At 46.2% G+C, this 27,459-nt stretch overlaps 1 protein-coding gene across 2 annotated transcripts in view; it reads left to right on the top strand.

Moving 5' to 3' along the window:
• Window positions 1-27,459, top strand: part of DNAH1 (dynein axonemal heavy chain 1) — an 87,845-nt gene that overhangs the window by 21,191 nt on the left and 39,195 nt on the right. For both annotated transcript variants that reach the window (XR_004646371.1, XM_034774979.1), the window contains exons 16-34: window positions 106-283; window positions 933-1,127; window positions 1,836-1,955; window positions 2,656-2,814; window positions 3,123-3,227; window positions 5,105-5,245; window positions 5,780-5,940; window positions 7,078-7,235; window positions 7,442-7,615; window positions 7,981-8,019; window positions 9,344-9,522; window positions 10,346-10,576; window positions 11,929-12,125; window positions 13,501-13,636; window positions 13,969-14,177; window positions 14,862-15,033; window positions 15,440-15,631; window positions 16,982-17,092; window positions 20,035-20,220. Coding sequence is in view for 1 of the 2 variants with exons in the window: in XM_034774979.1 (XP_034630870.1) it covers window positions 106-283; window positions 933-1,127; window positions 1,836-1,955; window positions 2,656-2,814; window positions 3,123-3,227; window positions 5,105-5,245; window positions 5,780-5,940; window positions 7,078-7,235; window positions 7,442-7,615; window positions 7,981-8,019; window positions 9,344-9,522; window positions 10,346-10,576; window positions 11,929-12,125; window positions 13,501-13,636; window positions 13,969-14,177; window positions 14,862-15,033; window positions 15,440-15,631; window positions 16,982-17,092; window positions 20,035-20,220 (3,043 nt within the window). In the remaining variant the exon portion in view is untranslated. The remainder of the gene's footprint in view (window positions 1-105; window positions 284-932; window positions 1,128-1,835; window positions 1,956-2,655; window positions 2,815-3,122; window positions 3,228-5,104; window positions 5,246-5,779; window positions 5,941-7,077; window positions 7,236-7,441; window positions 7,616-7,980; window positions 8,020-9,343; window positions 9,523-10,345; window positions 10,577-11,928; window positions 12,126-13,500; window positions 13,637-13,968; window positions 14,178-14,861; window positions 15,034-15,439; window positions 15,632-16,981; window positions 17,093-20,034; window positions 20,221-27,459) is intronic.

The following is a 27,459-nucleotide window of genomic DNA, read 5'->3' as shown; positions in this document are numbered from 1 at the left end:
GGAAATTTTGCTATTGATTTCAACAGGGTCAGAATTTCACGTGGAGATAGATATAAAGAAAGCAACTGTTACAGCTTCTCTTGCCTCTTTCCTCCCATGTTACAGGACGGATGGGATTCTTTCATCACTCATTCGGGTGGGAGCAATCGCCAGTGACACAAATAAGAAATGGTATGTGTTTGATGGGCCAGTCGATGCGGTCTGGATTGAGAATATGAACACCGTGCTGGATGATAATAAGAAGCTGTGTCTTAGCTCTGGAGAAATCATTAAGCTAACAGAGGTGACTAACCTCTCTCCTCTTGCTGTCCTGTTTCTCTCTCCTCTCTAGCTGTTCTCTCCTCTGTTTGCTCGCTCTAAGGTGCAGAATTGCCTTTGCATTTCCAGTTAACGTTATGTACAGGATGGATTCCTGCAGAGATTACCATCTGTATAGCAGTAATAGCTAAGAGCCCTCATCATGAACCAGGACCCCAGTGTGCTAGGTGCAGTACAGACAGAGAACAAGGCAGTCCCTGCTCTAAAGAGCTGACAAGCTACATTTGGTTCTTTCTGTTTGACTACAGTATATGCGCCGTACCTCTGCAGGCAGGCACTGAGCCTCAGATTTTCAAAGGAGGGCTAAGCAAAATGCTACTGACATTCAAGGGGTGTTGGGAATTCTAACTTCTTTTGCTTCTTTGACAATCCCAGCTTGAGTCTGAGTCAACTGAGGTGAAAATCCCAGGGAGCCCCAGCATTCGCTTTACTCCCCTGCGGCATTACCTGCTTCCCTCCCAACACCAGTGGCAGAGAACTGCATTATTAGAGCCGATTCCTTTGAGCCGAATAGGTGATCTTATCATTGAGCCATGCTGAAAGATCCTAGGAGCCTTTCTTTCCTAAGGCTGAGCTATGCTGACAGATCCTTGTTTTCCATCCATGGTTTTCAGATGATGACCATGATGTTTGAAGTACAGGACCTGGCTGTTGCCTCCCCCGCCACAGTATCCCGGTGCGGCATGGTTTACCTGGAGCCCAGCCTCTTGGGGCTCAAGCCCTTCACTTGGTGCTGGCTGAGGAAAATTCCAGACATCATGAAGCCTTTCTCAGAGCAGTTAGCATCCCTCTTCAGCAGATTTTTAGAGGTGAGCTCCTGTCATGTTCCAGATCTCTCCCAGTCTGTTTGACAGACCTGGCTTTAGGATGCCAGTTGCTCAGAACCTGTTGGGTTAGTTTTAGAGTAGTCGGTCCTTCTAAAGATCTAAGATTTTAGCCACATCTAAGATTAAATGGCTAAATGATTAAATGCTACCAGTACCCAGAGTGAATCCGCTGGTCTTAATAACTTATGTACTCACTAAACCATATAGATGTGACTTCTTCATACTGACCCAAAGGACTGTGTCGTTTTTTATAATCAGCACGCCAAATTCTTTCCTGCGGTAACTCTGTTTCCTTCTGTGGAGTTATTCCACGGAGGGATGTGGCTCTGAATTGTAAAACTGAGCCTTGCTATTTCCATCATTTTGATGGAGAACAACAGAGCACTGTCGGAAATATTTTAAAAGCTATTTATCAACAATGATGGCAAAAAGACCAGGACTGTTACTGTATTATAATCTATTCAGTATTAAATAGAAGAGGTTTACTCAGACTCTCTCCTCGGCCTCCATTCTCTGGCTGAAGCGAATGGTATTTGGGGCACAGCTTGAAATAGCAGAATTTTCAGCTGTGACCTCCCTGATAAATGTAACATGCAGTGAGAAAAGGGAAAACTGAAGCCCTAGGAGGTAAATAAACTCATGAAAGGAAGATGACACAGGAGCTGAGCTGTGTCTGCCTGATCCTTGCAGGAGTCCATCAGCTTTGTCCGGAGTTCAGTGAAAGAGATAATTGCCTCAACAGACAGTAACCTGACGATGAGCCTTCTCAAACTACTGGAGTGCTTCTTTGAACCTTTCATTCCCATTGAGGTAGGAATTTTTGTATCATCCATTTGTTGCTATCGCTGCTCATGGCACTAGAGGGTTAAACTGCAGAGTGTAGGAGGAACACCAGAGCTACCACCTGTGCACATTACAGGATGGAAGTTACAGGGAAACAATGTGTTCTATGCATAGTGCTGGAGGGAGCTCGGTCAGTTACTCTGAAGCTCATCTACATACAGCATTGCCCTGACTCATGCTGAATGCATGGTTATATTGAGGATTATCTGCAGTACACCAGAGAAGGATAACTCTAGCTCTGTACACAATAGAGGATTATACTATAAAGCAAGAGGATAATCTGCTAACTACAACAGTAGCTCCACAATTATAGTGCTGGATGAAATAGGTTGCACATTTATATTTAGGAATACACCCGGGATGGTAGTTTCTTTGTATTGATATTGAAGGAGACAGGCATTAAAATCCACAGGCCAAATTCTGCTCTCATTGACAGTAACAAAAATCCAGAGTAACAATGGAGCTTCTCCAGATTTACACCAATGTAACTGAGAGCAGAATTTGGCTCACAGTCTGTAATGAATGGACTCATCTAAGAATCATTCAGAGAAGCAGTAAATAAACTAAATGGAGGCATCAAGATTTTCATTGAGGTGCATATATTTAACCCCCAATCCAATTGAACTGTGTGTGAGGATTAAATTTGTGCTGCTTATTGGATGTTCAGGGAATTAGGAAGGTTCCCCGTGAGAAGGCTGACCGACTTGGAGAACTGATTGAACCCTGGTTCATGTTCTCCTTGATCTGGAGTGTGGGTGCAACTGGAGATGCCCAAAGCCGCGTGGCCTTCAGCATGTGGTTGAGAGAGAAGATGGCAAGTGAACAGGTAAGTGGATGTAAAGGTAATATTAGCTCATGATGGTAGCACCTGGTAATTCAGAGCTCCCTGAATTTCCAGAAGATTTGTGTAAGGGTCCCTCATGGGGTATTATCTACAGGGGGGAAACTTCAAGCTTCATCAGAACATTTGCATCAAAACCTTTAGGAAAGAGGATAGAGAGAGATAAGCCATATGGACTGGACAGAATTTCATTGCTGAAAAGTAATGTTCTCCATATTAGCTTGGTTCCTGTTGGTCAATTGATCTGGACCAGAGCCAGGTGTGACATTCATGCTCTGCTTTATTCCCCACAGATCCAGTTACTTTTCCCAGAGGTGGGGCTGGTTTATGATTATAAACTGGATGATGCTGGGCTCAGCAATCCTGAGGAAGATATAGATGAAGATGTTGTCAAGGAGGTAAAGACTTTACCCACCTCTAACTTGTGGATTAAAAAGCTGAGCAATTCATCAAACTAAAGAATAGAAGGGAGGGACCAGCAGCTAAGGCTAAGGTATTGCACACACAGTAAACTCTACTCACCAGGGGCGAGCAGGAGCCTTGCCATACTGGGTGGAGATGTCTAAAGAGAAATTGAACGTTGTGCTTAAAAAAAGGTTTCTTGCCCTTGTGATTGTGAAGTAGGAACTGCAGACAGTTCCAGTGCCTCTGCCATTGCTCAGGGCTTTCCCCTGGTTGGGAAATGTCCAAAGTCTGGTCAATTTCACTGCTGTTATTCAGAAGGCTGGAAGGGAGGGAGAGAGAAGTAAAAATAAGAAGATTCATGTCAATTGCATGGTGCTGGTGCTTGGGATAGCCATGAGCAAACTGAATATGAGTCCTCAATGTGATGCAGCTGCAAAAAAGGCTAATATTATTTTGGAATTTAACAGGAGAGTTGTATGTAAGACACAGGAGGTAACTGTCCTGCTCTAATCGGCACTGCTAAGGCTCCAGCTGGAGTACTGTGTCCAATTCTGGGCACCACAATTTAGGAAGGATGTGGACAAATTGAAGAGAGTCCAGAGGAAAGCAACAAAAGGTTTAGAAAACTTGATCTATGAGGAAAGTTTAAAAAAACTGGGCATGTTTAGTCTTGATAAAAGAAGACTGAGACCTGATAATAGTCTTCCAGTATGTTGAGGATGGTGATCAGTTTTTCTCCATAACCACTGAAGGTAGGACAAGAAGTAATGGACTTAATCTGCAGCAAGGGTGAGTTAGGTTAGATATTTGGAAAACCTTTCTAATTATAAGGATAGGTAAGCTCTGGAATAGACTTCCAAAGGGAGGTCATGGAGTCTCCATGATTGGAAGCTTTTAAAAACAAGTTGGACAAACACCTGTCTGGGAGGGTCAAGGTTGACTTGGTACAGCCACAGCTCAGGGGGCTGGACTTGATGACTTCTTGAGGTCCCTTCCAGCCCTGCATTTCTCTGGTTCTCTGAGCAGTGGCAGAGGAAGCATTGGAGCTACACCTCTACCCCGATATAACGCTGTTCTCGGGAGCCAAAAAATCTTACTGCGTTATAGGTGAAACCGCGTTATATCGAACTTGCTTTGATCCGCCGGAATACACAGTCCCGCCCCCCCAGAGCACTGCTTTACCGCATTATATCCGAATTCATGTTATATCGGGTCGCCTTATATCAGGGTAGAGGTGTGTTTGCACTGGGGAAAGACCTCAGAAATGGAATCTGGAGGAGGATTCTCTGAGCCTCACTGGTGGACCCATTCCCTAATCTTTGGACTGGCCCTGAGTTAGTAGGTTTTGGCCCCTGGCTTTTTTCAAGTGGGATGGTAATTCATTTCATGCACACATCCAGCCTCTCTGCCCCATAAATTTCAGGTGAACACAGGAATGGAGTCTGCAACAAACAGAAAAAGGTTTCCAGTGAAACAGTCTTCCTCCTTTTCAGTCAGATCTATTTCCCCCTTATGGTTTAGGTCTCTGTCTAATGGTACTGTCTGTTCTTGCAGCTATCTCAAATGTTCTGTCAACATTTGAACCAATTTTTCGGAAAGAATTCAAGAGTGAGTTACTTTGGGGGCAACAATCTCTAACCCTCAGGCTGCCCTTAGTCCATAGTAAAAGTGTCAGCTGCTTTGGGGGACAATAATATATAGAGAGATGTTGTAGAGAGGAGAGCAAGGGCCCGGAAATCAGGTCACCTAAGAAATCCATTCCTAATCTATACAAAGAGCTTTGAAGAGGAAAAGCACAGTATAAGTGCTGACTCTTATTATCACCATTTTAGAGGCAGTTGCTTCTTCCAGTAACAACTCTGTCTTTCAGGTGGGCTGGGTGAATTGGATGGATTACACTGCGCAGTTCACCATAGTTCCTGACACAAGCTTCTGTGACATTATAATCCCCACAATGAATACTGTCCAGATGGCCCACCTGCTGGAAATGCTGCTCACCAATCGAAAACCAGTATGTGTCCTGACCTTGCCTTTGCTTTTGGATATAACCTTTGTTTCTTTGGCTGTGGTCCCATTTTCTATATGGTGATAGGTGCCTTAGAAATACTTAATATAGTTAAATTCTCCCTCTGCTGCAGACATTCATTCCTGTAGTTGGACATGGTACTTGGCTTACAAGCATCATTATTCCTTTCCCTCAGCAACTGAGCTGATGCCAACTTTACATAGATAGACCGAGGCAGTGCAGATGCCAGATTCAGCCTCACTTGCTCTAACAGGTCGACCAATCACTACCCAAGATTTCCCCACTCTCTAGGGCTCCCTCCCCTACTTCTCCAGTTCAGTTCTTTTCATTGTGAGAGAGATCTGTTATCCTAATCTGCCTCCCTAACGAAGAGAGTAAACTTTTTGTCCTTGACTGGTTTTGGTAGGAGTCTGTGTCGTCCCCACTGAGCCAGTCAAAGCAAACCAGTTGACAAATGATTATTCTATCTGCCCGGGTTTACACTGCAATGATGACTACCTTTCCTTTTTCTCACTGCAGGTTCTCTGTGTTGGTCCAACTGGCACTGGGAAGACTCTCACGATTTCAGACAAGCTTTTGAAGAACTTGCCTCTAGAATACATCACCCACTTTCTAACATTTTCTGCTCGCACCTCAGCCAATCAAACCCAGGACCTCATTGACAGCAAACTGGATAAAAGGCAAAACTCTTGCGCTAGCAAAGGCAGCACTCCTGTATTGATATACCTCTCTGTTAATACCTTTGTCCTTCGGTTCCATCCTGAGCACTGAAAGGACACAGTCCAAATGTAACTCTGGCTGAGGGAAATAAAGGGCACTTCAATCCTAACTCTGGATCAGGGAGGGCTAGAAACATTGGATGCAATGGCCAATAAAAGACAGTAGTGAGAATCTGTTGATGTTGCACAATTCCTTGTTATCCATTAAATGCTACAAAATTTGGCCTAACTAGCAGCGATCATTCCCAAAATCCAGGTACTGGATCTTCAAGGAAACTGGCGAGGGGAGGAAACGTTAGCCATTGCATGCCAAGAATCATCCAGCATGGGCTAGCAGCATTCATTCTTAACCCCAAAGAGGCTTGCTTCACCCTTCACCATTCACAATCTGGTTTGATGCATCCAGTGATCAATCGTGTGAAACACATATACAGGTCTGTCGCATCTTACGCGCATGTAACATGCGCGATTTCAACTTTACGCAGTCGGCAAAAACAAAAAACAAAAAGAGAAAAATAATTGTAATACTATATCTGTAGTGCGGGCAATTTTGCCCGCCATTGAACTCAATGGAATTTTGGCTGTACGCGGTTTTCGCTTTACACGCTAACCTCGGAATGGAACCCCCGCGTAAGATGAGACAGACCTGTAAGACATTCTCTCTGATTCACTTCAAGTTCTCCTGACTGACAACATAACATTTAGGGGTATATTTTGCTACTTGAGATATGCAGGTGACTCCCATTGTCATTAATGGGTCACACATGCATTCATCAAGGGGGGCAAACAGACTGATGGGACCAAATTCTGGTCAGTCTTACACCACTGCAACTATACGGGCTTCATTGGGATTGCACAGGTGTAACTTGAGACAGAATTCTGAAATAACCAGAGGACTTCACCTGAACACTGTGTTGTGCCTTTTTGGGAGAGAACGGGGATGGAATGCAGATCCAGAGAAGGGGGGGTGAATCCATAGGCTGCTTATGCAGTGGATCCTTTGGACTGGGTTGTGTCAGGAGTGCTCTGGTGATGGAAGTGTTGGGTTGTACTCCCTTCAGCCATCCCCGTTCTCACATACTTTCTACATCCTTGCAGGAGAAAGGGGGTGTTTGGTCCTCCTCTTGGCAAGTACTTCATATTTTTCATTGATGACCTAAATATGCCGGCACTGGAGACCTATGGTGCTCAGCCACCCATTGAGCTGCTTCGGCAGTGGATGGACCACCAGGGCTGGTACGACAGGAAACAGATTGGTATGATCCAGGTTCTTTGCCTAACACTGTTTACATTCTCTAAGGAACATTCTCTACATTCTCATGCTGACTAATTAGGCTAATGTGGAGGTAACCAGCCTCCAGTGGGTATACATAGTGAGTGAGACGTAGGATTCATAGAGAACATTTCTGGTTTACGCTTGGCATGCAGCTACACCATTACTCTCCTCTGGATTATTTCCCAGGTATCTTTAAGAACCTGGTGGATATTAACTTCGTCTGTGCCATGGGCCCCCCAGGCGGAGGAAGGAATGCCATCACGGCACGCCTCACCCGTCATTTCAACTATCTTTCCTTTACGGAGATGGAGGACAGCAGCAAGAAGAAAATCTTCTCCACCATTCTTGGCAGCTGGATGGGTAAGTTCTGAGAACACAAGGCTTTTCCTCTTCACTTCGCAAGTCTCTGCCCATCTACATCCCCCCTTGGTTAAGAATTAAGCTAATGAGGGGATTAAGAAATGCTGGAATCTGGAATGGAAAGTGTTTCTGAGAAACTATCATTTGACTCTGAGCAGCGGGGTAAATTGGCATATTTTCATAATGTTCAGTGGAGATGTGCCAATTTACCACCATAGAGAATCTGGCCCTGAAAAGTGTACATAAAATCTGACATAGCCTAGTCCTCTTAAAAGGGATTTTCTGTGTGTTGGACCAAGTGCTGTGGATATTATCTATCTTTGCCAATAGAAAACAATCTTTGTTTTTCTTCCTTGATTTTCTAGCTGGACTCCTTGGAGAAAGAAGTTTCAGAGATCCAGTCCGTAAGTAAAAGTGGCTGAACACAAACCATACATTGTGAACAGGACAGGGCTCCCGGAGTGCTGAGAAGGATTCTACAACTATGAGTTACCCGTATCCTTCAGTAGACTCGGACATTTGCCCAGATGACTGGGCAAGATGTGTTGCATGATCTCTGCAGTTGGCTTCAGACTTTGTAGAAGAAGCAGGGGTTACTTTTATTCTCCAACAGCTGTAGCCTGTGAACAGCTGAGCAGTGAGTACTGGAGTCTGCAAAGGTGCTGTAGCCACCCAGGGAAAAGATTTTCAGAATAGAACAAGTCACTTAGAATTGATTTCATTTTGTGTCATAGTCTCATCATCATTTGTCCGTTTCTGGTTGCCTTTTATTCCCATCCATGGGCCTGAGCTGGGCGGTTTGGGACCAAGGTGTGAATTTGAGGTCACATCCACAGAGCTGAGCATCTGAGTGTAAACACTGGAAAGGAATATGAACATCAAACTGTAACCAAGGGCCAGAGCAGAGATTTCTGGGCACCCATGCAGGGATTCTAAGCAACGACAGGAGATGTTGGCTCCTAGGTATGAGCTTGGGGCCATAGCAAGGTCTGTGGGTGTGAGTCAAAGGTACAAGTAGTGAATTTGGCCATGTTTGGTGGGATCTTAGTCAGCATCGTAAAAAGTGGGCATGATTATAGGGTGTGACAGGGCTGTTACAAAGGTATTTTTTTATAAGAAACTGGATTAGGATAAAAAATGTTTTGATAACTGGCATGCTTTTAATCCTGCCATTCACCACCCTCAAGGGAAATCTTTCCTTGAGGACCCCACGTTAATTGAGTTTGATGTATGACAAATGTATCCCAGAAACCCAAGATGGCATAGTGCTCATTAGGCACCCCCCTATTCCCTTATTAGTGACATCCCCCATTACTTTCTACTCTCTTTTCTTTAATCTACGCCCACACATAAGGTACTTTTTTGTACATGTTCAGTCTCTACAGATGCTTCTGAGTGTGACCTTTGTACTGCAGCTGCTGCTTAGTAGGTCAGGGTTGCCTCCTTGGTAGGACAGTATTGATACTTTGCTACTGAGCTCACGTGTGTGGACTAGTTGGACAAAGTCTGGCTATGACTGGTGAAGAGTCTCCCCTTGAGTATTGGTCAACACTGAGCCTGTTGGCTGCAGATTCAACAAGTATGGCAAGCTGAGGAGATGGCAAGGTCCACAATGAGTGTTACTAAACAATAGCAATGGTGGCATCAGTGTCAGTCTGTGTGCCTATTGTGCTTGAATTCTGTCAGTCCTTCACACCCCTAAAATGCTGCTGCCTTCTGTTTCTGCAGCTGGAGCCCCTGGAGTCGAGCACTTGAATGAGCCCCTTGTCGATGCCACCATTCGTGTGTATTCAACCATCACGTCCCAACTTTTGCCTACTCCAGCAAAGTCACACTATACCTTTAATCTGAGGGACCTCTCCAAAGTTTTCCAGGGGATGCTCATGGCTGAAGCCTGCAAAATCGAGGTGAGTCCTCCCACCATTTTATCTCACATGATTCTGTACTGCCTGGAGAATTCCAGATCTCACTGTACACAGGTCAAGGTTCAAAATGGACATAGAAAAGGCAAGAAGCTGCCCAAAGCCTTGCGTTATTAGTAGGGACTTGTTGCACTTCCCAGGTTATTCAGACTTGTGCATTTTGACACTACCCAAGTGTAATAAATGCACAGAAATACCCTATTTGTTGTGTCTTTTTGCACAATTATAAATATGAAATCACGTGTAAACTGGAATGGATGCTGCTGGAGGAGTTCCAACACCCAGGATGCTGTCTTGGGTCAGTTTCCCTTGGGGGAAAAGACAGTTTACCTAGGGATATTGTGGGTTCTCCACCACTTGAAGTCTTTAAATCAAGAGTGGATGTCCTTCTAAACAATATGCTGTAGCAAGATATGGACTTAGTACAGGAATTGCTGGCAGAAGTTCTTTGGCCTGTATTCTGCAAGGCAGGTTAGATTATCATAATGGGTCTTTCCGGTCTTAATCTCGGACCTTTGAAAATAGTAATAAAGGAAGAATTAAAATTTAATAAGAGATGACGGATTGATTTTAAAGTTACCCCAGCCTGGGGAAGAATAGCACAGATATTTATTGCAGTGTTAATTAACTCCTCTGTAGAGCACATGCTTTAGCATGGAATGCTGCTAAGAAAGGGGTTTAGTGGTGTCCTTCCAAATTCTTCTTTTTCTGAGAGTTAGAAATGACCACATGTTCTGGAGGTAACCTAGCAATCCTGCAGGAGGGACTTGTAGCCTAATGGACATATCTCACTGGGATTCTCTGCCAGGACAAACTGCACCTGCTCAGGCTCTGGTATCATGAGAGTTGCCGTGTGTTCCGCGACCGCCTGGTTAATGATGAGGACCGCAACTGGTTTGATGATCTGATGAAGAGCATGATGGCAGAGTGGGACACCACCTTTGAGGAGGTTATCCCCTACCAGCCAGTTCTCTTTGGGGATTTCATGATGCCTGGTGCTGATGTCAAAATATATGAACTAATTGATGACCAGGAAAAGGTAGGATGCTTTTGATTCCTACCCATTTTTATTACTTTCTTTTCCTTGTATTCACTCCTATTGAACACTAAGAAGGCATAGCTGATATAAGCTATGGTTTTTCTCTAGCTGAGTGTTTAGAATGTGTCACCTACCCAGAGTTAACATTGCCGGGCTATGTTGAGGTGGTTAGGATATGATCCCATACCCAGTGCCAATCATGTAATGCTCTACAGAGTCAGGCTAGGCTCTAAATGAATGATGGACACAATATGAGGACCTGAATGAAATTGAACTAGGAAGTGATGTCTTTCCGAATTCCCCTACATCTTCTGGTGTTTGGGCAGGTAATAATGATCCTGCAAAGAGCAATAGGCAACCTTCTGTGCCAATCCTCCTAACCTGAGTGCAACACTCAGAACTGGAGGATGGAATTGACTAGGAGGAATCCCAGCCTTATGTTCAATAGGACAATGCTAGCCAGTAAGATCTTTACAATTGACCTTTACAAGTAATTATCATTACTGCAGGATTCCCTGTTGGGGGAGAATAGTACTACTGTGGTAATGTTAATAAGCAAAAGGTAAAATTATAAAGATTTTAATGATGAGCAGTGTAGTTTGCACTCGCTACCGGAAATAAATAATAATATCATCATCTCTCATCTCATGATTGCTAAATGAAATACATTCATTAATTAATTCAGCCTCACAACATCCTCTCTGGTAGGTAAATGTACCCATGCCCATTTTTGGATGGACAAAATACACAGTGAGGCCCAGATCCACAAAAGTATTTAGACTTCTAATTTCCATTGATTTCAATCCGGGCCCAAGAGATTAAGTTACTTGCCCAAGTTCCCACTGTGAATCCATGGCAGAACTGAGAGTAGAACCCATAAAATATTAACCCCTGGTCCATTGCATTAACCTCTGGGCAACACAGTTGAAGAAGACCCTGATGGAATTGGCACAAGATACTGTTTAAATAATCATGTGGGTGAGACGTTTTGGCTAGGGAGGTTAAACTCAATGTAGTATTTCCTCTTTTCTGAAGGGGTGGATTCAGGTGAGTCTTTGTCTGGTTTATTTCTCTTTTTCAGCAGCTACTCTTTCCATCTTAGAGTCCAGAAAATGAGACCCATGTGGCCTCTAATAGATCACTTCATGGCCTAGTCAGCAGGAGATGATCAGATGTAGTGCTGGTGGCCCCTTCTTGAAGTGAGCACCACTTCAGGTGTACGTTATTTCCACCTACGTGTGGTTCTCAAGGATCATTTCTGCCATGAGGGGCTGGTCTTTCCCTTGGATTGCCTTTGGGAAGCTGCTGCGCTTGCCATGTTGTTGTTCTTACCTGTCTCTATTTGCCTGCAGCATATGCGTGTGATTGAGGAGTACATGGAGGAGTACAATCAGATCAACACCACCAAGATGAAGCTGGTGCTCTTTATGGATGCTATGCAGCACATCTGCCGGATCAGCCGGATCCTGCGCCAGGCACTGGGGAATGCTCTCCTCCTGGGCGTTGGAGGAAGTGGAAGGGAGTCTCTCACCAGGCTGGCATCTCACATGTAAGAAAAAAGACTTCTGTTCAGCTAGCACCGAGCAGCTGTGCCAGGGCTGCCTTTCTATGAATCTCAGAGTCTGTTAATTAATACCATAGCCGCTATGGTAGTGCTAGCTCTCAACACCTCCCATTCTGTCCCATGAGAAAAACACCAAAGACCAATCCAGCCCAGCCCAGCCCAGCCCAGCAGCCTAGTGGTGTGCTCTACACAACAGTATGAAACACACAGGTTCAATTCCTGGTCTCTCTCCCATACCAGCAGGAGCTCTGGACAGCAGGAAGGCAATGGCATGAGTTACAAAATAGTATAGTACAAAATAGTGACCCCTTAGTGGTATTGGCAGGCTGTGAAAGCAATACCAAGCTGTCCTTCAGAGCCAGGGACTGGGAGGTATGGATCTTGAGAGCAGAGAGGTGTAAACGGGGAGAAAGGGTCCTGGGGACTGATGAATATAGATAACAGCTCAACAAAAATACACAGGTTGGTGTTTCTAAGGCAGGGGTGGGCAAACTATGGCCCAGGGGCCACATCCAGCCCTCTAGACGTTTTAATCCAGCCCTCAAGCTCCTGCTGGGGAGTGGGATCAGGGGCTTGCCCCACTCCGCGTGGCTCCCAGAAGCAGCAGCATGTCCCCCCTCCAGCTCCTACGCATAGGGGCAGCTAGGGGGCTCCGCACGCTGCCCCTGCCCTAATGGCTGCCCCTGCAGCTCCCGTTGGCTGGGAACCACAGCCAATGGGAACTGCAGGGGTGAGGCCTGCAGACGCGGCCACACTTCCGTATAGAAGCCAGAGGGGGGACATGCCACTGCTTCTGGGAGCTGCTTGAGGTAAGTGTCCCCAGAGCCTGCACCCCTGACCCCCTCCCATGCTCCAGCCCCCTGCCCCAGCCCTGATCCCCCTCCTGCCCTCAAAACCCCTCAGTCCCAGCCCAGAGCACCCTCCTGCACCCCCAATCCCTCATGCCCAGCCCCACCCCAGAGCCTGCACCCCCAGCTGGAGCCCTCACCCCCCCCGGCACCCCAACCCCCAATTTTTTGAGCATTCATGGCCTGCCATACAATTTCCATACCCAGATGTGGCCTTCGGGGCAAAAAGTTTGCCCACCTCTGTTCTAAGGGGAATGGACTAATCCTCTTGCAGGGTAAATGCAGATTTTATTCCAAACCTCCCTTTCGTTTATCTCTGATTGCATTACAGTACCGCGCTCCTAGTGAAATGTGCATAAGGATAGCAACATGCTCATCATTAGGAGGTATAAGAAAACACATGCAATATGTTCCATTTGACATACAAAAAATCCTGGAATGGTTGGAGTCTCTTATGAAAGAAGCGTAGTCCTGTTTAGAGCATTTTTACTTTGAATCTCTCTCCCCTCTAGGGCCGATTATGAATGTTTCCAGATTGAACTTTCCAAAAACTATGGGATGGCAGAGTGGCGAGAAGATGTCAAGAAAATCATGCTGAAGGCTGGCCTGCAGAGACTGCCCATTACCTTTCTATTCACGGACTCACAGGTACCAGAGTGTTATCAGAGTGGAACGGCTGAAAAAACAGCACTAGTTCCTCCTGGTTCCAAGGTCATATTTCAGAATTTCACCATGGATTGTGAGCTCTGCCAGATGGTTCTACATCCTCAGGAAATGGTTGAACATTCTGTTGTAAATGTTGATACGTGCTATAAATGTTGATACATGCCATGCATCGTAGCACACTTCGCTGGAAGCCAGCCAGCTTTACAAGGGATCTCCTATCATGAAAGCTGAGATATTTCGGGGTGTGATTTATATGATGTCTGGAGAACCAGCTCTGTTATTACTAGGGACACTATTTTTATTTTTCCATCTAGATTAAAAGCGAATCTTTCCTGGAGGATATCAACAATGTGTTGAACTCCGGAGACATTCCCAATCTGTATGCCCCGGATGAGCAAGATCAGATCATGACTATTATGAAGCCCATCGTTCAGGACCTAGGGCAGCAGCCCACCAAGGCCAACCTGATGGCAGCATACACAGGACTAGTTCGCAGTAATATCCATATGGTCCTTTGCATGAGGTATGAGCCCTCCCAGCCTATGGGTCAAATCATGAAATGATGTTGGGGACCATAGAGCTGCCTAGACTAAGCACAAGGCCTCCTCTCCACTCGTGCACAATTAACCCTTTTGTTCAGGGTAATAATGTCTCCAAATAACACACTAATGCATTTGTGGCTCAGTTCCACCACACCTACTCACATAAGTAGTACTTTATCCATTGATTTCAATGGGGCTACTTGAGGAGTAAGATACTGTGCCACATGGTAAGGATAGCAGGATTGGGGCTACAATAACTTGCTCCAGATAGACTTAACATCAGTTTTACTTCTCAGATACCATCTTATAGGCTGAATATTCCTGTACTGTTATACTTCAGTAGCCCTCTGACAATCAAAGGAGGTGGATTTCCCCAAATACACACCATAAACCTTCCAAAGAGATACCTATCTCTATAGCCATTCCTGCCAAGGGGTCGGTAGTAACCGTAGAGCATTGTATGGGGTGATCTCACTCCTACTTCCTTTCTCCCCTCACGATTCATCCTGTAATAGACTCCCTTGCTAACTGCATCACCTTCTCCTTACGCTGTAGGTATCTAGTATGCGTTTAAGTGAGACTCGGTATTTCACCCAGCTCTTTGGAACCTATTATAATGTGCTGTTCTCCATTCTGTCCCCCTCAACCCAATCCTTGCTGCCTAGCCCTATTGGAGAGGTCTTCCGTGCACGGCTGAGACAGTTCCCCTCTCTAGTGAACTGCTGTACTATTGACTGGTTTAATGAGTGGCCTGCAGAAGCCCTGCAGTGCGTTGCATCTTCCTTTTTGCAAGAGATCCCAGACCTTGAAGCCACCTCTGAAGTTATAGATGGAATGGTAAGTGACATCCTTAAAATATAAGGCAAGTGTCCTGTGTATTCAACATGTATTTGTGCTGGATGATTGTTAGATGCAAGCGACGCAGGACGCATGTAAAAAGGCCTCATTTACCTTGTCATGGAGAAATATTTTCTGGTGGTCTGAGTGAAATCAGGAACTAACTTTGTTACAGTTGGAGATGGTCATCTCCTCTCCTTTTCTTATACTTCTGTGCTATCGTGGCCTTCAGATGGGACTGCTTGGCCTTTCTCTCTCATTGTAGCCCAATTGTATGTGAGGAAATAGTAGTTTGGTTACTTTTGTGCTCCTCTCTAAGTCTCGTGCAACTTACTTCAATTTTGCTGGTGCATGTACCCTGTAGGACACTTCTAATAGATTGGTCGTCTTTCCCTGCTCCTTGTAGATTCAGGTGTGTGTAGCGATCCACCAGAGTGTAGCAGTGAAGTGCAAAGTGTACCTGGCGGAGTTGGCCAGACACAATTATGTCACTCCCAAGAGCTACCTGGAGCTCCTTGGCATTTTCACAGCCCTGATCGGGAAAAAGAAACAGGAGCTGAACACAGCGAAGAAGAGGATGAAGAGTGGCTTGGACAAGGTTGGTTCCTCAGAATCAGGGGAGCTTTGGGCTCCCATCATCTATTTAATTGGTGTACTCTTTACAGCTAAAGATCCTGCAGTGATATCCCCCACCCCGCAAGCTGCCACACTGCTGTTTACTCATAGTTATGCAATGAGAGAAAACATCTACATCTAGCTCATGCTAATATAGTGTGGGACTTTCCCCCTCTCCTCTAGTGGCTAGTCCCCATAGAGGTTATATGAACCTGCTACAGCCACTAAGCTGGTTCTTCAGCACAGGTAGTAGGGGCTCATGTTTTTAGACCCAGAGGCCCCTGGGTTCAATCCTATCTGCCAGTGTCCCATCTAGGATGCATACAAGGGTGTGTGTTAAGGCTTAGAGTTGGTTCTGAATTACCTGGACTGAAAACAGAACTTGAGTGACTGTGGGACACAAATGTGCCTTTTGAGAACCCCGAGCCATATTACTGGGGTCATGGCTGTGTGCCTCTGACAGCTACTGCCCATGTGCTATTCTGCCTAGAGAGGAAAGCAGCCTCCGCTGTTGCTGGGAGGACTGCATGTAGTTGTGGCAACTACTAAACCTTTGCTAACACGTGGTATGTTCTCCCCTGGCCATGGTGTTTAGCACTGTGGGTGCCCTTATCTTGCTCATGTGGAGTGCAAGCACATCCATTCTGGCTATGCTTACTTTGTGTGGAAAGGACAAGAGAAGAACATAAAAGGGGCTTTCCTTTCCCATTCACTCCCTGTGGAGCTGTTTGGGGTAGCTAGTATCTAGCCCTGTGTCCTCCCGCCCCACCACTGTGTGTATAAACTTTTGTACAGTCCTGGAGCAGACTCTAAGCTTTCACGAGCACACGCTTGTCCTGTAGGCTTGAAAATAGGATCAGCATTTGGACTAAAAACATCCCCCACCACAGCTTCAGCTCATTGCTACTGCTCCCGAGAGCAATACTGCTTGCAAGGTGTGTTTTCCCAAATTTTCATAAGGGCCTTTTCACATAAGTTGTGTACCTGCGCAACAGACAGTTGCTCACACAAATGTTCATAGTGCCACACAGATGCGAATATGTGCAGCAGGACCGCACCCATTTTGCAGGCAGCACTAGGTGCCTAGAGCTGAAAACGTGACCCATCGGTCAGATACTATGAAGTTATTTCACAATAAGATTGTTAATTAAAAAGGGCATTCGTGAGCCCCCTGCAAGCACCCACTCATTGTCAGACACCATGCAGCCAATTCCATCCCTGGGGGCAGTATTCCTGACCTTCACTTCACCTTCTCAAAAGCTATGGCATCGTATTACCTTGGCATTCACTGAACAGTGTACCTAAGGGACTGAATTGCTCTCGCTTCCTCTAGCTACTGCGAACAGCAGAAGATGTAGCAAAGATGCAGGAAGAGCTAGAATCAGCACGTCCCCTTCTGGCAGAGGCAGCCAAAGACACACTGGCAACCATGGAACAAATAAAGGTACAGGATGCTTATATAGAGACACAGCCTTTCCCCCAGCAAATGGTGCAGAAGACACAGGCGAAGTTAGGTGGGGTATTTTACACTTCAAAAACAGATTCTTCTCCTTTCTCTCTCCCCACTCCCTGTAACATGGTGTAATTGACATGGGAAACTGTGCAAAAGAACCTACTGTATGGAGTCATAGATTCTAAGGCCAGAAGGGACTATTGTGATCATGTAGTCTGAACTTCTATATAGCATAGGCCAGAGAACTTACCCACAATAATTCTTAGAGCAGAGCTTTTAGAAAAACATCCTGCATTCATTTCAAAATTGCCACAACCTTTGGTAAATTGTTTCAGTGATTAATTACTCACCATTAAAAATGTACACATTATTTCTAGTCTGAGTTTGTCTAGCTTCAACTTCCAGCCATTGGATCACGTTAGACCGTTCTCTGCTAGATGGAAGAGCCCATTTTTAAATATTTGTTCCCCATATATGTACTTACAGACTGTGATCGAGTCACCCCTTAACATTCTCTTTGTTAAGATAAATAGATTGAGCTCCTGGAGTCTATCGCTATAAGGCAGGTTTCCTAATCCTTTAATCATTCTTGTGGCTCTTCTCTGAACCCTCTCCAATTTATCAGCAGCCTTCTTGAATTGTGGGCACCAGAACTGATACAATATTTCAGCAGCAGTCACGCCAGTGCCAAATACAGAGGTAAAATAACCTCTCTACTCCTACTCGAGATTCCCCTATTTATGCATCCCAGAATGGCATTAACTCCTTTGACTACAGCATCATACAGGGAGCTCATGTTCAGCTGATTATCCACCACAACCCCCAAATCTTTTTCAGAGTCACTGCTTCCCACGATAGAATCTGCCATCCTGTAAATATGGCCTACCGTTTTTGTTCCTAGATGTATACATTTAGCTGTATTAAAATGCATATTTATTTGTATCCAAGCAATCTAGATCTCTCTGGATCAGTGACCTGTCCTCTTCACTATTTAATACTTTCCCAATTTTTGTGTCATCTGCATATTTATCACTATGATATTACGTTTTCTTCCAGATCATTGATAAAGAAGTTAAACAACGTAGGGCCAAGAATTGATCCCTGTGGGACTCCATTAGAAACAGACCTGTCACTGCCTGTTCCCCATTTACAGTTACATTTTGAGACCTATCAGTTAGCCAGTTTTTAATCCATTTAATATGTGCCGTATTAATTTTGTATCATTCTAGTTTTTTAATCAAAATGTCATGCAGTACCAAGTCAAACACCTTACAGAAGTCTAAGTATATTACATCAATACTGTTACTTTTCTCAACCAAACTTTTAATCTCATCCAAAAAAGATAGTTAATTTGATAGGATCTATTTTCCATAAACCCCTGTTAATTTGCATTAATTATATTTCCCTCCTTTAGTTCTTTGTTAATCGAGTCCTGTATCAGCCACTTAATTATTTTGCTTGGAATCAATGTCAGGCTCACAGGCATATAATTACCCGAGTTATCCTGTTTATCCATTTTAAAAATTGGCACAATATTCGCTTTCTTCTAGTCTTCTGGAAATCCCTCAGTGCTCCAAGACTTACTGAAAATCACCATTAATGGTCCAGCGAGCTCTTCAGTCAGCTCTTTTAAAATTCTTGGATACAAGTTATCTGGACCTACTGATTTAAAAATGTCTATCTTTAGTAGGTTCTGTTTAATATCCTCCAGAGCGTCTAGTGGAATGGAAAGAGTGTTATCGCCATATGATGAGACTGCATCCTCTGTTTTTCCTCAAATACAGATAGAAATATTGATTGAACACTTCTGCCTTTTCTGCATTATTATTGATAATTCTCCCATTTCCATCTAGTAATGATCTAATACCATTAGCAGGATTCTTTCTGTTCCTTTTAAAAACATCCTTTATTATTTGAATGTGTATTGTCGGGCACAGTCAGCCCTTTGAGCATTCTATCAGTGCATTCCCAAGTGCTTGGTACAGAGCATATAAAGTGTTTTTAACCTTGACCGTATGTAAAAACAATGCTGAGCCAGGTACTTTACAGTTAGAAGCCTTGAAATTCACAGTTGTCCTCTGCTGGAGGGCCAGTATTGATGCTGAGTTCTGTAATTGTGGCTCTCCCTTTCTTTGAGAGAGACAGGTGCTCCTCAAGTGGCTATGTCCCATTTTGCCTAAGGCTATACCCAGCAAGATATGGTAAATCAGCCTGATCACATGTAATAAGCTGCTCAAGTTTGCAAACAAGCCTAGATCTATAGTGGCCCTGTGGGACAATCATTTTCAATCTATTTATTGTCCCCACACCTCTTCCTTTAATTGATCCACTCATAAGAAAGGCCCTGTTTCCATTGCATTTCCCCTCTTGGACTTCCCAAGTGTTTTTTTAAACCATGCAAGACTGAAGCTGTTAAAAAGCCTAGGTACAGTCAGAAAAGTGACTTAAAAAAGAAGCACCTTGTTACTCAGAGCTGTCACTTAGGTGTGTCCCAATTCATGTCCGCTCACTGTACTGCCAAAAATAAGCATTTACTGCAGTTTATGCCCGCAGAGCGAATGCAGCAACTATGGGAGAGGGAGCTGTAGGCTCTTCCAGCTCATCCATCAACAGAGCAGTGACATAAATGTCAGCTGAAAAATCTGTACTGCTAGCAGCAATGCACAAACTAGAATAGACTTCCATGCCGACGTTCAGATCCCACTATGAGTCTGTGATGCTCGAGTAGGAGAATTCATCTTGTACCCTGTGCAGATTTCATCAGGCATCAATCTCTCTCTCTCTCTCTCACACACACACACACACACAGAGAGTAGTTGGAAACACTGGATGTTGTCAATGAAAACAAGGCCCTGAGCCAAGCAGCGCAGGTGCATCAGTTCAGGCCTTTGGAAAATAGTGCCCTTGTTCTGAGTCTGTGTCTGGCACTGCAGGTGGACACAGCTGTGGCGGAGGAGACTCGAAATGCCGTGCAGGCCGAAGAGATGAAAGCCAAAGTGAAAGCTCAGACAGCCCAGGCCATTGCAGACGATGCCCAGAAGGACCTGGCCGAAGCTCTCCCTGCACTGGACGCTGCTCTAGCCAGCCTAAGAAATCTTAACAAAAATGATGTCACAGAGGTAATAAAAGGTGGGGGGAATTAATGCTTTTCGTGAGTATGTCTTTCTTGTGCAGCCCTCTCTGAATCACTGTGTCAACGAGTGCCCCTAGGCACTGTGTTATGGAGCAAGGCTGCATCATAGCTGTAAAGGACTCTAGCAGGAGAATCCATACCTATGCACAAATCTGCAATCTCCTTTCTGAAGCCATGACTGAGTTCTATCATTCAGGATTCCTGGTCCTTTAAAAATCTTAAAGTACATTTTTGTAGAGCCTTACCATGCTGAGACGCCAAGCAGCTTCACAGTAATGTTTACTAACGTGAATCCATATCATTAGACAAGATGAGCCAGGAGAACAACAACAATGGGTAGGGCCCTACCAAATTTACAGTCCATTTTGGTCAATTTCACTGTGGTAGGATTTTAAAAATCATAAATTTCATGACTTCAACTATTTAAATCTGAAGTCTCACCGTGTTGTAGTTGTAGGGGTCCTGACCCAAAAAGGAGTTGTGGGCAGGTCACAAGATTATTGTAGGAGGGGTTGCGGTACTGCTACCCTTACTTCTGCACTGCTGCTGGCCAAAGAGTGGAGGCTGCTGGCCAGGAGCTCAGCTCTGAAGGCAGAGCTGCCACCAGCAGCAGCACAGAAGTAAGGTTGCCCTAGTATGGTATTGCCCATCCTTCTGCAGAGCTGGGCCCTCAGTCAGCAGCTGCCACTCTCTGGCCACCCAGCTCTGAAGGCCGCAGCGCAGAAGTAAGAGTGGTATGGAAAAATATTTCCACCCTTACTTCTGTGCTGCTACTCTGCTCTCCAGCCACCCAACTCTGAAGGCAGCGCAGAGGTAAGGGTGGCAATACCACAACCCCCCCCCCCCCAAACTCTTTTGGGTCAGGACCCCCAATTTGAGAAACGCTGGTCTCCCCCATTAAATCTGTATAGTATAGGGTAAAAGCAGACAACAGACTAGATTTCACGGGGGTGGGAAGAGACCAGATTTCACAGTCCGTGACGCATTTTTCAGGGCCGTGAATTTGGTAGGGCCTTAACAATGGGATTTGGAGCAGTCACATTGAAGTCACCATTTCAAAACCTGCCCAGGCAAACAGTAATCAAAGAGTTGGCTACCAGCTGAAAGCATTTTAGTGGCTTTGCGAAATGAATCTAAGTGAACTAATGACATTAGGAACTGGACCAGCATCCACATAGAATCATAGTACTTTGGAAGGGACCTCGAGAGGTCATCTAGTCCAGTGCCCTGCACTCATGGCAGGACTAAGTATTATTTTGTCCATCCCTGATATCTCTAACCATCATGACAAGCAGCAGCCCCTGACCCCCTAAGGCAAGGGATGAACAGCCATATAGGTTTGGCTACCTGTACACATCCAAGTGGTCTTATCTCAGCAGGGAGAACTGGCTCTTAAACAGTCCAATCACTTGCACAATCTAGATGCAGACTATTAAATAACAGCTTTAGTCACAGTCCTCTCACTCCTAGCCAGCACATGCAGCTAGCTCGTCTGCCTTCAGTATTTTTAGGCTGGCTATAGGACACCAGGGATGATGTGTTATTGTGAGCAGATGCCAACTGTCCACACCATCATGGTATAATAGGCTGGTTAGATCAGGTTTGGAGGTTTAATGGCAGGGCAGCTTAATGTAGCTTGCATTACTGCTACAGGAGCTCTCTCTCTTCTCTGGCCAGAGAGGACTTCAGTGTAGATGCAGGCTTGAGAGGCTGGACACTAAATATCTTTTTAAAAAAAAGGGAGGAAGTGAACATAATTAGCGTAGTTTAATGGAATTCAATAACTGTCTTTGCTTTAGAGTTAACCACGGAGAAAGGAGGCCCGTTCCTGATTTCAGTAGGTCAGCAGTGCCAAGCAAGCCCACCGTCAAAAAAAGCTCTGAGCTAAGCCACACATTTCAGCTCTGGAGCAGTACAGGAAGGAGGTCTTTAGCAGATGGCCTTGGGAAACAAGCTCCCCTTTTCCTTCACAGGGTTAGGTTTGGAGCAGCAGGGGAGAGGAGACAGATGGAACCAGGAAGGACAGAGACAGATGCACACATACCCTGCCCCATGATTATGAATCAATATCTCATTCGGAAAAATACCATGAAACATGCCTTTATTTTTTACCTGTTCACTGCTCCACTGCTGCCCCACTCACACCATCCTTCCAGCCAGCTCTAGCCCACCGCACTGGATGAGGAGCGTAGAATTCCAGGCACTCACCCCTCCCCTGGTCTGCCCACGCAGTGCACTCCCCTTCTTACCAGCCTCCGTGGGCATAATGCAGAGTTCTGTGAGGTTTCCCCCACTATGAATCATGGAAGAGCGTTAACTTCTCTTCACAGTGGCCTGTGCACCATGAGAAATCCACCCACCCTCAGTGACACAGATTTTAATACATGGTAGGGGCAGGTTTCCACCCCAGTGTCAACCCCAGGTACAAGCCTCATGGTGGGGATTTGATCTGTTTACTGTGAGGAGGAGGACAGGACAAAGTAATATGTAACTTATCAGTATAGCAAGGATCTCTGCGATTCTCCACCCTTTGGGGCAAACACTTCCAGAACAGGCAGCAAAAATCTCCTCAACCTGTTCCCTTGGGTGCTGGGTGGAGTTGTTCCATTGCTGAGCCCTAGGAGAAGGCTAAGGCCTGTGTCTCCAGCTGCTGCACCACCTCCCTCAGCCGGTTGGCATCATGGAAGAAGTGCACATAGAGATTGCGCTCCGTCCGCTGGAAGTGGGTCTGCAGGGATTTCCGTTTGGCCTTCAGGTCACTCAGGAGGTCCATCAGCATCTGATAGAGTTTGGCCTGCGTGGCACAGAGTTGCTCCATAGGCTCAGCCAGCTCCTGCAGGGAACGGGGAAAAATCCAAACAACCGTGTTGTGGAAGTGTAGGAAAGGAAAATCATCCTGCCATTACATTAATGAATCATGGAGCTGAAGGAGAAAGCAGCTCCACACCAGCCTATCAGGATCCCCTATAATCCAAAGGGGATGCTGCAAGCAAAATACAGATATCTCTGCAACATGACCCATGACTGCTGATTGGCTGGCAAGGTCACATGATTTTAGAAGGCCTCCAGAGAGACCATGTGGAGAAGAAAAGCAAGTGATGACACCATCCCAGGGGTTGGGGGTCCTTGCACACCTGGGCATTCAGCAGTAGTTGATTGGAGTCACTATACATCATCTTATAGAGCATCTCATCATCAGACTCCAGCATGGGGAGCTGGGCTGGGGACACTGCAAGCTGCACCTCCAGCATCCTCTGCTCCTGGCGCAGGCGCGAGCCACGGCTTGCCAGTGTCTCGTAGGTGCGGAAGAGTTGCTTCTCCTGGCCCTGCTTCTCCAGCATCTCCCAGAGCCTGAGAGGGGGGGAAAAAGACAACACAGAGTGAAGGCAACAGCCAGAGCTAAGGAGCAATGATTCCCTTAGGGACTGGATGGAGCTAGCACCCCCACATCTCTGGGAGCCCATCAGATTTTGCAGAATTTAAGCCTTCATTTAAAGAGAGAGTGACTAGCTCTAATGGTTGTGAATAGGAGAGTGCCTAGATGCAGTAGGGTCTGCCTGAACCTCTAGACCGAGAAGATGGAGCAGCTCACTTGGAGCTGCTCCCATTCATCTCAATGGGGATGTGCGATCTCTCAATGCCCACGAAAGCGAATCAGGCACACACCTAGGGATTGCCAGACTGGATCGGAACCATGGTCCATCCACTCCATTGTCTTGTCACTAACAGTAGTCCTCACCAGGTGTTTCATAGACTTCAACTGTCCATTACCAGGTTATTTGCCCACAGAGGAAGTTTGTGTCAGCAAAGGGGTTCCAAATAGCTGTAGTACCCACTGGCTGGAGCATGGCTGAACATATGCCCTTGTTGACGCATAGGGAAGGAGATGGGTGTGGAAGGTCCATGCTCCTCCCTATGCCCACAGCTCTGCATCTATCTGGCTGAAATGTCTGCATCATTGGCGCTAGAGACTATTTTTGATGCAAACCTGGCAGAGGAACAATTTCATTTTGTAAGACTGGTAAGTCAAACAAGAAGCTTATCTACCCAGTTTCTGGCCCTTCGCCTTGTATTGTGAGAGGGGAAAAGGAAGCAATAGATTTGCCTTTTCTAGACTATTCATTATTTTGGATCCATCATACTCCCCTCTTCTTCTCTTTTCTAAAGATTTCTTCATATGGCAGCATCTCTAGGTCTCTAATAATTTATGACTTACTCCCCCACTGACGGGCATCACGCCTTCTCCCCAACTCCAAGGCAAAGCAATTTTACCGTATGGTGGTGACATCACTGGGATCTATCAGAGTGCGTGGACAGATCTTGATGTACAGGCTGGAATCCTCAAAGCAGGCAAGCCGCCCTTGTAGATTGGCACTGGCTTCCTGCAGGGCAGTTAACATCTTTTCCAGACAGGTCCCCACCTGCTGCTGCTCCTTCTTCTCCAGCTTCAGTTGCAACCCCAGCAGCTCCAAGCGGCTATGCTGGGCCATCAGCTGCCCCGCAACCTCTTCCTGCTTCAAGGTGGTATACCCAAGGTGAACTGCTTCCCCATCGAGCTCTGCACGCAGGACAGGCAAGTGAAGGAGGTGAGCAGTGGCCTGAAGGAGGGGCACAAGGTGTTGGGTTTGGGTCTGGTCTATGTCACTTTGGAGGGCACACAGCTGCTCCTGGAAGGTGGCTATGTGAAGGCTGAGCTCATCCTCCACCATCTGCAAAGCAGAGCACAACCAAGAGACATGCACTCACAGATATGAAAGGTCTTCCTGAACTCTGCAGAAGCAGCCCTGGGTGGAGCTTTATCTCCCCTTATAATATATACTGGCTCCTACCCACACCTAAATCAGAGGCTTTCCCACAGCCCAGGTGCCACTGCTACTGGAAGGGTGGAGGACGGGAGCAGGGAGAGAGGAGAAGACCCCTACCTTGTTCTCTTTGCTGCTCTTCATGGCCCTCTCTGCCCACTGCAGTCCAGCCCAGATACCGTCAACTTCTGCTGAGGTGGTGATTAGCTCTTTCTGGCTGCAGATGTAAGCCAGTGCCATGCGATCCAGCTCCTCCTGGTAGCTGCCTAGGCTCTCTAAGAGCTTGGCTTCAGGACCCCCCATGCTCTCCAATAGCATTATGTGGGCAGCTTCTGCTAGTCCTTTCATCATTTCCTGGCAGCTGTCCTGACCATATAGGGCTTCCACACCTGCAGCCTCTGCTTTGGAGCGGTTGTCCTCTTCTGGCAAGGATTTCTGGGGGACCCCTGCCACTGTCTCCCTGACCAGTTCCTCCTGGGTCTCTACACCCACTTTGGGATCCGCCTCACACTCATTGAGACTCCCAATGTTCTCTGGCAGCACAGTCTGAGCTAACCCTGCTGGGGCCTGAGGACCCGGCTTTGCTTGGGAGCTTCCCTGTCTCTTCACTCCCTGTAAGCCTGCCCCCTCAGCATCTGGAACCTGGGTGGTGCCTGGCAGTGCCTTCTGGATGAATGCCACTAAAGCTCTTGTGGCCAGCTCCTCCAGCTCCATGTAGTGGCCCAGATCTGCTTCAGACATCAACACCAGAAGCCTCCCATTCCCAGCTTCCCTGTACCACTCCGCCAGCTGGTTTGCTGCCTTGCAGACCTGGCTCAGAACACTGTTGGTTTGAGAGTTCTCCATCTCTAAGTCCAGCTGGGCCTTCCTCAGCACCCGGCCCACCTTCCTTTCCTTGTCTGCCAAGTGGCACAGCTCCTGCTTCAGGCTAGCTGCACGGATCTGGAGCTTGTTGCGCCGTCGCAGCTGGCAGGCTCTATGGCTATGCAATGCCTGTGCCTCTCGCTCCAGTGCCTCTAGGGGCAGAGCCTCATCCTCTGACATGGCACCCTTCAGCTGCGGGCATTGGCGGCAGGTTTGCAGCACCTGCTCTAGGGCTTCACCTTCCAGAATAAGCTTCCCTGAACTGAGCAGGGTCTGATAGGCTTCCACTTCCCCAGGACTCAGTACATTTTCCTCCCCTACTGTGTTACAGAACCACTCAAGGAACTGCTCCGTCTCGGGACAGTCAAAGAGCCAGTCAAAGTCCTTCTCGTGAAGGGCATCAGCCATGGGGTAGACAGTCTTCAGGGTCTCCACGAACTCTGCCCCTCTGTTGACTGTGTCCAGTAAGAAGCCCCTGGAGTGTCTCCGGGTGAACATGGCAAGAGTAGTTAATGCTGAAAAAAAAAAAAAAAAAAAAACGACATGGTGTATTTCTGTTGTCCTCCCATGGAGGCACAACACTCCCACAGCTCTGCTCAGCAGCCACCAGATCTACCCTGTGCAGCACTCTCTGGCTCCAGCGAGGACTCCAATCAGTCTCTTCTCCAGCTCTGAAGACAAAGCCCTGAGTTCAGGGCACACCTTTCAGCAAACCAACCCCCAGGGCAGCAAGAGATCAATAGGAAAACCCAGAGAGTCAAGCAGTGAACCCACCCTCACTGCCCATTGTCTCAGGCCTATTGGCTGAACCCATCTGAACACACCAGGTCTGTGTGGGATCCAGGGGTTTTCTAATGAAGGCAGATCATGTAGCTACCACGCAGTAGCATTTACAGCCCTAAGGAAAGTGGAGAGATACCCATCCCAAAGGATCAAGGACAGGCTCCTGGTAATACTCACCAGCACTATCGTTCCTACTTAAATCTACCAGCACTTGAAGGCCTCACTTAAATGAGTCTTTCCTCATCAATCATGCTGATTTCACCTGTAGCCATGAGAGTCCCTGACCCCCTTTCCTGGATCAGAAGCCACACCTGCTGGTTCAGGTGAGATGCTTTATCAATCATTGTATTCAGTAATAATTTTGCTCATGGCCTTAGCACTGAAAGAATGACAAAGCAGAAACCCCAAACCCTGTAAGACAGACTGTGTAGCCTGAATAAAAAGGAGGGATAATTACATAGGGGTAAGAAATCATAACATGCATGCTAAGGTTCTGATTAGGTATAGGCAGTAGTTAGATTATATCCCACCCCACACACCACTGAGATCACTAGCTAGTGATATCATGTGCCTCACATCACTATTTTACAGAGTGTATGAATGACCAGTATGCATGGCATAAAATCTGCTTGTATGTTAAACACAAGTCAGCACACGTGTGAGAGATCCTGAGTTGGGGGAATGGCTATAGCAGTGATACAGAGAATCCTGCCGAATAGAGACAATCAACTCTTACACTTTTGAGAATCAGCAAACCCAGATTTAAAGGGACATTG

Source organism: Trachemys scripta, chromosome 7 (assembly GCF_013100865.1).
Source record: "Trachemys scripta elegans isolate TJP31775 chromosome 7, CAS_Tse_1.0, whole genome shotgun sequence".
Classification (NCBI taxonomy): domain Eukaryota; kingdom Metazoa; phylum Chordata; order Testudines; family Emydidae; genus Trachemys; species Trachemys scripta.
The sequence above is the reverse complement of the archived record's forward strand: the minus strand, read 5'-3'. Positions and strand labels throughout refer to the sequence as shown.